General features: G+C 44.7%; 1 protein-coding gene across 1 annotated transcript in view; it reads left to right on the plus strand.

The window, feature by feature from the left end:
• arhgap24 (Rho GTPase activating protein 24) overlaps positions 1-9,503 on the plus strand; it is a 53,313-nt gene extending 43,810 nt beyond the window's left edge. The window contains exons 5-10 of the mRNA XM_070449776.1: positions 2,517-2,590; positions 2,777-2,898; positions 3,164-3,276; positions 3,560-3,905; positions 4,225-4,942; positions 7,740-9,503. Of these exons, the coding sequence (XP_070305877.1) occupies positions 2,517-2,590; positions 2,777-2,898; positions 3,164-3,276; positions 3,560-3,905; positions 4,225-4,942; positions 7,740-7,983 (1,617 nt within the window). The 3' untranslated portion in view covers positions 7,984-9,503. The remainder of the gene's footprint in view (positions 1-2,516; positions 2,591-2,776; positions 2,899-3,163; positions 3,277-3,559; positions 3,906-4,224; positions 4,943-7,739) is intronic.
• The last annotated feature ends 1,268 nt before the right edge of the window (positions 9,504-10,771 follow it).

Below are 10,771 nucleotides of genomic sequence, written 5' to 3' on the forward strand. Positions count from 1 at the left end.
CCAGTCAACCAGTTAGCCAGTCAACCAGTCCGCCAGTCAACCAGTTAGCCAGTCAACCAGTCAGCCAGTCAGCCAGCCAACCAGTCAGCCAGTCAACCAGTTAGTCAGCCAGTCATCCCATAGGTATCGGATCATTTCACAGCAAACACAATCAAAGTCCTGAGCATGACCAGCAGATTGAACTGAAGAAGCCGCACATTTTTCTCATTCTATATCTCATATTCCCACCATGCTTTGCTGTCTTTTCTTTGAATTGTTTGAAAGACACAATGAAAATGTCAAAGAAAGTGAAGGTTTTTTATTTTCTTCGCAGGATCAGTGTAGACCTTGGGAATGGCCCACCGGTAAAGCTAGTGAGGTCACGGCAGAAGACACAATAATGGTCTGGGATATGGGCTTTCTCCCAAATGATACCCTATTGATCCCCAGAGCCCTGTCGGCCCTGGTTAAAAGTATTGCACTAGATAGGGAATAGGGTGCTCTTTGGGACGCAACTAAGGATATTGATTATGATAAAATCTGGACCAGATTAAAAATGGAGATCTGTTAAGATGTCATCAATGGATCACCTATGACTTGATAAATGGACTTGGACTCATACGATTAATGGTACAGATATGCTGAATTGGATAAATAGGGTTTATTATGCATTTTTAATGTCCATTCATAATGTGGGGAAAATATCTACTAAGGATACATTTAAAGCATACATGTAAACCAGAGTTAATAGTTAATGAAGCCTATCTACTTCCGTAAAACAATTAGCTAATATTATGTGGTGATGTCAAACTATATGTTTACCCTAATCCATCCCATTAATCGCTCCAAAGAGTGTAGAATATGTATTAAACTGATACCGTAGGGGCTCCTGAGTGGCGCAGCGGTCTAAGGTGCTAGAGGCGTCACTACAGACCCTGGTTCGATTCCAGGCTGTATCACAACCTCCTGTGATTGGGAGTCCCATAGGGCGGCGCACAATTGGCCCAGCGTCGCCCAGGTTTGGCTGTCATTGTAAAGAAGAATTTGTTCTTAACTAACTTACCTAGTTAAATAACGGTAACATAAAAACGTCTAATTGCCGACACAAAAAAAAAGCTACTTTTTGGAAAGAAATGGTATGTGGATGAAGGTCATGCTTAGGAGAACAAACTATAAAGGGAAATACATGGCTACAATTTACACTTTTTTTTTTTGTTTTTAGAAAAGGGGCGTTTTGGTTATTTTTTATAACAGGGTAACTGCCCCCCCCCCCCCCCCCCGAGTGCAGTTGAAGATTTATTGGCCATAGGGTTTTCACACAAGTGTGTTAAAATCATTAAGCAGTTTAAAATTTAGAAATTCTTTGTAAGTAATACTTAAAAGCAATGTCTAGTTGTCTCATTTTAATGATTTAAATAAAATATGGAAGTAATACTTAAAAGCAATGTCTAGTTGTCTCATTTTAATTATTTAAATAAAATATGGGGGGGAAATGGTGTTGCACGTCACCGTTCATTTTTTCTTTATTTAACCTTTATTTAACGTAATATCTGCACTATGAGGAGATTTGATGTAAAGTCCCTCACCTGCACATTCATTGTCTTTGTTCTGTCTTTGCTGTTCCTTACCCATACAACCCAATATGTACAACTGCACTAAATATTGTTTGAATAATGCAAGATTTTAAATCCCAGCAGTCTTTAAAATTACATTCAGGAGCAAAAGGTTTTCAAAAATATTGGAATGGAATATTAACTAATGACATTAAATAACATTGGAATATAACATTTAACAACAACAACTTAACTAATTAACCTAGTGTAACATTGATGTGGGAACTCTCTTATTCTCTGCTATTGCACGATTCTAATTTGTACATACAGTAGGTCACAAATAAAGCTATCCCCAGTCAAATTGGACCACAACTCATGAGCCCACCTCCTGCACTGCGCACACCTAATCCACCTGTGACTAAAAACAGGGGGGAAGATGCTAATTGAAAAGCTCTCTCTTAAAATCTTAGCTAGCTATCTAGCTATATGACATAAAATGCTATGTAGCAACTAAAAGGCTATAAAGTAACATTAACTGTAAAACTATCCGTCACTGGTAGAAACACTTACAACTGCAATTAAGTTACGTTATCTTTTTAATATATTTTACCTCAGATGATCTGGTAGTAAGGTTGCTAACTAGCCCTCCTAGCATATTATGCTAACTAGCTAGCGAAGTTGCTAGCTATCAAGTTAGCATAAACTAGCACTAACTAGGCTAGTCATTGTTTAAATGACAGGTAGAAATCGTTTTGTTGAAATATCTCCAAAAGTTTTGATGACACAGTGGACATTTATCGCTGAGCAAGAACAGTGGCAGCCATGGAAAGTGTTGGGGAAATAATTTGGTGACATCTTGTGGTCTTAATGTGAATTACAGGGGGGGGGGGGAAGTTACCCCAGGGGGCTACTTACCCCCTAGTACCCTACTTCTAGAGTACATTGGGATGTACATTAAGTGCAACTTGTGTATTCTCTCCCCAGGGAATGAAGGAACTGAAAAGACAAGTGGAATGTCTACCTCCAGTCAACTACAATCTGCTGCAGTACATATGCAGGTAGAGTAGTATCACTGCATTATTGTGTATTATTATATTACTGTATCACTGTATTACTGTGAAGACCAGTATTATTTTTCATAGACTGACCTGCAAAGTTTCTAGTGTTGGTGACTTTGTTGTTCCACAGTATTTAACTATCATTTAAAAAAGCTAACTGGGATGTTAATTGTGTTTCTCCTACAGATTTTTAGATGAAGTCCAGTCCTATTCAGGTGTGAATAAAATGAGTGTCCAGAACCTGGCCACGGTCTTTGGTCCAAATATACTACGGCCAAAGATCGAAGACCCTGTAGCAATCATGGAAGGTCAGTTTATTTTCTAGCTCACCTTGATGTCTGTGGCTTTTCAGGTTTCTATTGTCAAAGAGAACCTACCTGGTTAAATAAAGTGCATTTCGATGGAAAAAAATGTAACTTTTTAAGTGGAAAGAACGGCATACATGATCTCAATAATTAATCAAATATGTAGTAATTTGACACCATTGTCCTTCTAGGCCTACGACACTGTGAGTGTACAGTATTCTGATGCGTATGGACCTGGGAAGACATGTAACCTTTCTGGTGTTCTCAGGTACAGTGCTGGTGCAGCAGCTGATGTCTGTTCTGATTGGTCGTCACGACGTGTTGTTCCCTAGAGACGAGGACAGTCCCAAGACACTGGAGCTGGTCAACAACAACAACGAGGTGGGTACGAGAGCCCAAGCACGGTATTAAAAGCCTGGTACTAGCTAGCTAGCAACACCAAAGTTGTGGGTTCAAACAGTAGTGGAGGGGAATTTGGAATCCCGCTCTAGTGATTAGTAGCCCTGGGACTTGTAAACCCAATTGTCAGCCTTGGTCCATAAGGTTCCTTCTTGGTCTAATGGTTAAGACTTTGGGTTCTTAAGCGAAGGCTGCCCGAATCCCACCTTTTACATATACTCAAATGTACCCACTGCACTAAGTGTAATATATTATTATCCTGTAGGTCCAGAAGAGGCTGACCCAGATTGTGCCGACGGTACAGACTACAGAACAGAACAACAATACCCAAATACCCCAGCAGAGGGTGAAACAGTGTTCTTGGGAGACCCCCGAGTCGCCTCACCGCCAGCCCCCGGTAACGTTAGACAACAACGGCTCCGGTTCTCCTCGCTCAGCCAGCCCACTTAACGGCCATGTTACCGGGCGCTTTGACCTGGCCCGCAGCCCGCCGTTAACAGTGAAGAAGAACCCGGCGGTCTCCAAGGGCAGCGGCGTGGTCACCAACGGCTCATTTAGTTGTTCCCCCTCTGGAGACGCAGCCAACCAGGAGAAGAGCCAGACTCTGCCCGGTAACACAGGTTACTATCTGCTCTGTTCGGTCACATTTTAATTGCACTAGGTTTTGATTTTAATTTCACTAGGTATTGATTTTAATTGCACTAGGTTTTGATTTTAATTTCACTAGGTTTTGATTTTAATTGCACTAGGTTTTGATTTTAATTACACTAGGTTTTGAATTTAGTTGTACTTTGATTTGACTGTACTTCTAATGTAAGGTGTCCTTGAGTATAGGATAGGATACTTTATTGTCCCCGTGGGGAAATGTGTCTTGGACAATGACAGTCCTGAAAGACACATAAAATGTATTGTTGTTATTTTTATTAATAGGAGGCATCAGCGGCCTCCAGGCCCGGCGCACCCTGAAGGGCTCGGGCACCAAGATGGGCACCAGCGGGGTCCCTAACGGAGGTGTCCGCATGGGCGTGTCAAGTACCGACGTGGTGAACGGTACCCTGAACGGGCGTAATGGTCTGTGGGTGCCCAATGGCTACCCGGTCACCTTACGAGACAGCAAGTCTCGGGACTGTGGGGAGCAGACGGCAGCCCAGAACCGGCTGTCCACCTATGACAACGTCCAGCAGCAACAACAACAACAACAGTTACAAAATCAACAACAGCCGTGTCTCAGCTCTAGCTGTGAGGACAAGCAGAGTGTGGACAGTGCAACCTGGTCCACCTCCTCCTGTGAGATCTCTCTTCCAGACAACTCCACGTCCTGCCGTTCCTCCACCACCACCTGCCCAGAACAGGACTTCTACGGTGGGCTGGGCCACTACCAGGACCCCCTGCTGCTGCTGGATGGACCTAGGGGGCTGTCCTCCCTCGGCGAGCAGCCCCAGCCAGGGGGGGACGTGGAGGGGGAGCGGAGGAACGGTGGTGGAGGTAGTGGAGGGAGGGGTAGTGGAGCCACCAGCAGCAGTGATAACAGTGAGACGTTCCCAGTCAATAAAGGACCCAGTAGTCACAGTGCTCTACACAGCCTGGTGGCCAGCCTGAAACACGAGATGCAGAAGCAGAAGACTGAGTACGAGGCCAGGATAACAAGGTAGGACCACTACCTCCTACTGTGTCATTAGAATAAAACTGAGATAGACATTTATTTAATTTGAGGACAGTTCGTGCATATCTTAACAAGCTCTTTCTGCAGACAGAGGATCTTTCTTAATTGTTTTTCTTGCCTCTTCTCTTTCATTGCACTGATCTGAAAGAACGGACAAGGTGAAAGCCAGCCAAGTCTTTTACAATCAGTGCAGATGAAGGGAATGAGATGAAGAGAAGACTGTTTTAGAGATTTAAGGAAGAGCTTAAAGATGTCCTCCTGTTGAAAAGCCATATCCCAGTATAAATACAGTAAACACACTAAAGAGAAAAAAAAATGTTATGAGCAAAATGTTTGTTTTTTTAGACTGCAAACTTCAACGAGTAAGGCATTCAAGGAATTGGTCTAATGGGAATCCATGATCAAATAAAATAAAATGTTATTTGTCACATACTCCGAAATAAGGGCTACACCGAACAGGTGTACTGTAGACCTTACAGTGAAATGCTTACTTACAAGCCCTTAATTAACCAACAATGCTGTTCAAGAAATAGAGTTAAGAAAATATTTACTAAATAAACTAAAGTAAATAAATAAAAAGAAGGAACACAAGAAAATGACATAACAATAACGAGTACCGAGTCAATGTGCGGGGGTACAGGTTAGTCGAGGTCATTTGCAAAGTGACTATGCATAGATAATAAACAGCGAGTAGCAGCAGTGGATAGGAGGGTCAATGTTAATAGTCCGGGTGGCCATTTGATTAATTGTTCAGCAGTCATCAATCAAATGTATTTATAAAGCCCTTCTTACATCAGCTGATGTCACAAAGTGCTGTACAGAAACCCAGCAAGATACAGAAACAGCAAGCAATGCAGGTGTAGAAGCACGGTGGCTAGGAAAAACTCCCTAGAAAGGAGTTTTCTGCTCCACTACAGTCCGTCAATGTTAATAGGGGCCTGTTCGGCCCCCTTTTCCTATAGCCCACAATCAGCTCCTTTGTCTTGCTCACATTGAGGGAGAGGTTGTTGTCCTGGGACCACAGTGCCCGGTCTCTGACCTCCTCACTATAGGCTGTCTCATCATTGATCAGGCCTACCACCGTTGTGTCGTCAACAAACTTCATGATGATGTTGGAGTTGTGCTTGGCCACGCTCTCGTGGGTGAACAGGGATAACAGGAAGGGACTGAGCACGCATTCGTGAGGGGCCCCAGTGTTGAGGATCAGCGTGGCAGTTGTGTTGTTGCCTACCCTTACCACCTGGGGCCGGCCCGTCAGGAAGTCCAGGATCCTTAGCTTAGTGATGAGCTTTGAGGTCACTATGGTGTTGAACGCTGAGCTGTAGTCAATGAATAGCATTCTCACATAGCTGTTCCTTTTGTCCAGGTGGGAAAGGGCAGTGTGGAGTGAGATTGAGATTGCGTCATCTGTGGAGCTGTTGGGGCGGTATGCAAATTGGAGTGGGTCTAGCGTTTCCGGGCATGATGGTCTTGATGTGAGTCACGACCAGCCTTTCAAAGCACTTTATGGCTACCGACGTGAGTGTTACGGGCGATAGTCATTTAGGCAGGTTACCTTTGTTTTCTTGGCCACAGGGACTATGGTGATCTGTTTGAAACATGTAGGTATTACAGACTCGGTCAGGGAGAGGTTGAAAATGTCAGTGAAGACACTTGACAGTTGGTCCGCGCATGCTTTGAGTACACTTCCTGGTAATCCGTCTGGCCCCGCGGCTTTGTGAATATTGACCTGTTTAAAGGTCTGGCTCACATCGGCTACGGAGAGCGTGATCACACAGTCGTCCGGAACAGCTGGTGCTATCCTGTATGCTTAAGTGTTGCTTGCCTCGAAGCGAGCATAAAAGGCTAATCAAAATCAAATCAAATCCAATTTTATTTGTCACATACACAAGGTTAGCAGATGTTAATGTGAGTGTAGCGAAATGCTTGTGCTTCTATTTCCAACAGTGCAGTAATATCTAACAAGTAATCTTAACAATTCCCCAACAACTACCTAATACACACAAATCTAAAGGGGTGCATGAGAATATGTACATGTAAGTATATGGATGAGCGATGCCTGAGCGGCATGGGCAAGGTGCAATAGATGGTATAAAATACAGTATATACATGTGATATGAGTAATGTAAGATATGTAAACATTATTAAAGTGGCATTATTTATAGTGGCATTGTATAAAGTGACCAGTGATCCATTTATTTAAGTGGCCAGTGATTGGGTCTCAATGTAGGTTGCAGCCTCTCTGAGTTAGTGATGGCTGTTTAACAGTCTGATGTCCTTAAGATAGAAGCTGTTTTTCAGTCTCTCGGTCCCCGCTTTGATGCACCTGTACTGACCTCGCCTTCTGGATGATAGCAGGGTGAACAGGCAGTGGCTCGGGTGGTTGTTGTCTTTGATGATCTTTTTGGCCTTCCTGTGACATCGGGTGGTGTAGGTGTCCTGGAGGGCAGGTAGTTTGTCCCCGGTTATGTGTTGTGCAGACCGCACCACCCTCTGGAGAGCCTTGCGGTTGAGGGTGGTGCAGTTGCTGTACCAGGCGGTGATACAGCCCGACAGGATGCTCTCGATTGTGCATCTGTAAAAGTTTGTCAGGGTTTTGGGTGACAAGCCAAATTTCTTCAACCTCCTGAGGCATTGTGTTATGTCATGACTTACCTGGACCACCTATTGAGATGTGCCATTTGTTAAGTAAATCGGGTGTTAAATGAGGTGAAAAAGAGACTGGAGTGCCACTTTAAATATCTTCGTCCTCCTTCTAAACTAACTGCTCTCGTCTCCGCAGCCTGGAGCACAGTAACCTGGAGTTGGAGACTGAGATGGGGACTCTTCACGAGGAGCTGAACCAGGAGAAGAAGAAGGTCACCATGGTGGAGATCAAGTTTCGTAACGCAGAGCGAGCCAAGGATGACGCAGAGAAGAGGAACGACATGCTGCAGAAAGAGATGGAACAGTTCTTTTCTACCTTCGGAGATCTGACCGACGACCCGCGCCGGCCCGACCGGGCCAATACCATCTGGATCCAGTGAGGAGTTGTGGCAGTGCAGGGTGGACTGTGCCATTTTAATCGAATGAGAGGGGGTGGAACTTGACAATGACTTGGAGACATATTGAAAGGGACATTACCGTCTGGATCTAGTGAGGGGTGTGTACCACCCGGGGGGTGAGAGAAAGTGGGAGAATGTACTAAGGAGACACTTTGACAGACTGCACCACCTGAATCTAGTGCGAGGGGGGTGTCACAGTACACGGTGGAATGTGCCATTTTAATCTAGTGCGAGGGGGTGTGGCAGTGCAGAGTGGACTGTGCCATTTTAATCTAGTGAGAGGGTGTGTGGCAGTGCAGGGTGGACTGTGCCATTTTAATCTAGTGAGAGAGGGCGTGGAGGTGCAACGTGGACTGTGCCATTTTATTCTAGTGAGAGGCGATAGGAGTATGTACTAAGGCGGGGTTTCCCAAACTTGGTCCTTTGGACCCATGTGGCACAGATTTTGTTTTTTGCCCTAGTACAACACAGCTGATTGAAATAATCAACTAGTAATCAACCTTTGATGGCAAAAACCAAAAGGTGCACGTGTGGTCCCCAGGACTGAGTTTGGGTAACCCTGTACTAAGGACAAAACATTGAGAGGGACAATACCGTCTGAAAGCCAGAGACATATGGATACAGTGTGTAGTGGGACAGGGTGCATGGCGCTGGACCTCAACCATGCTGACTGACTGTGGCAATATTACTGAAGACGTCAGGCGGCTGGTTATCTGCCTGACACAGACTATACCCAGCCTATACATGGACTACTGAAAGACTACACTACCCATAAAACCATTCTTCTTCCCCATTTTCCTTCAAGATCCAATCAAGTATATAATCAACCCTGTTCCATGTTATCATGTATCTGGCTGTGTAGATAGAGGACCATGTTATCATGTATCTGGCTGTGTAGATAGAGGACCATGTTATCATGTATCTGCTTGTGTATATAGAGAAAAAACTATGCTGAAGAAGAGTTATGTATGTGTAAAAAAAAAAAAAAATGTTACAAAAATATTTGTATGTTTGTCTGGTATATTTAAACAACATAACTACGTATCCATGAGTGACATTTCCATTTGATATCAATGCTTTTTGTTTTATTTTCAACATGGTGGTACTGAATTACTTTATGTACGCAGATTTAGTTTCTTGTGTCTCAAATCAAGTTAATATAACTTGTGGCTTTTTTGTTGTTGCCACGGAGCCATTTCATTCATCCCAAAGAAGAAGAGACGGAACGTGTACATGTTAATATAGACACTTTGCTTTGTTTTGTCTGTACTGTAGCTTTAAGACATTTTCCCGATAGGAATGGTCTGGCTTGAAAATGAATCATATTTTGTAGATTCTATTAAAACCTAAATACAAGTCTGGTTAGTAATGGTTTCAGCATTGAATGTTCATCTATAGTTGATATTTATCCTCAACGGAAACTGTACACACATTGGTAATAAGACACATCACTTGTTTCAGGATGTTTGGTCCAAGACTGAAAAATAAACATTGTAGCTGTGCTGATTGTGGGTATTAATGGGCTCTGTAGATCAGAGGTTGCTCTACCTACAGTAGTTCTTGGGGAGTATCACAATGTCAAGAACCTTGTAGAAATAGAGTTTCTCCGTGCTGGTTTCTCAAGCACTCCTGGGGCGTGGGTAGACTGTATAATATGGCCACACATATAACAGACTATAACTGTTTATAGTGGCATAGATTCTACTGGTCTCTACTCTACTGTGGAGTAGAGACCTGGACCTTGTGGAGTAGAGACCTGGACCCTGTGGAGTAGAGACCTGGACCCTATGGAGTAGAGACCTGGACCCTGTGGAGTAGAGACCTGGACCCTGTGGAGTAGAGACCTGGACCCTGTGGAGTAGAGACCTGGACCCTGTGGAGTAGAGACCTGGACCTTGGGAGTAAGGAGGTGAGACCTGGACGCCTGTGGAGTAGAGACCTGGACCCTGTGGAGTAGAGACCTGACCTTGTGGAGTAGAGACCTGGACTTGTGGAGAGAGACCTGGACCTGTGGAGTAGAGACCTGAACCCGTGGGTGAGACCTGGAACTGTGGAGTAGAGACCTGGACCCTGTGGAGTAGAGGACCTGGACCCTGTGGAGTAGAGACCTGGACCCTGTGGAGTAGAGACCTGGCCCTGTGGGAGTAGATGACCTGGACCCTGGTGGTAGAGACCTGAACCTGTGGAGTAGAGACCTCATGGTGGCCTGGACCTGTGGAGTAGAGACCTCATGGTGGGCCTGGACCTGTGGAGTAGAGACCTCATGGTGGGCGGACCCTGTGGAGTAGAGACCTCATGGTGGACCTGACCCTGTGGAGTAGAGACCTCATGGTGGGCCTGGACCCTGTGGAGTAGAGACCTCATGGTGGCTTGGACCCTGTGGAGTAGAGACCTCATGGTGGGCCTGGATCGTGTGGAGTAGAGACCTCATGGTGGATCTGGACCCTGTGGAGTAGAGACCATGGTGGGGCCTGGACCCTGTGGAGTAGAGACCTCATGGTGGGCCTGGACCCTGTGGAGTGGACCTGGACCCTGCACCATATAGATGGATAGCCGGCCTGTTTGTAAGAGGTGTTGTGTGTGTAAATATACTAGCATTACTGAGAACCAATGGGGTGTGGCTCGAACATTGTGGGGACTTTGGAAAATTTACTTTTTTCTGAAGCAGCGTTTAAAAATAAAAATAAACTATTTACATTGCTACGCTACACAGCTGTGTATGGGACCTGTGGGAATGTAGTGGATACTTGTGTCTCTGTCATACAGCACT

This window comes from Salvelinus sp. IW2-2015, linkage group LG20 (assembly GCF_002910315.2).
Source record: "Salvelinus sp. IW2-2015 linkage group LG20, ASM291031v2, whole genome shotgun sequence".
Classification (NCBI taxonomy): domain Eukaryota; kingdom Metazoa; phylum Chordata; class Actinopteri; order Salmoniformes; family Salmonidae; genus Salvelinus; species Salvelinus sp. IW2-2015.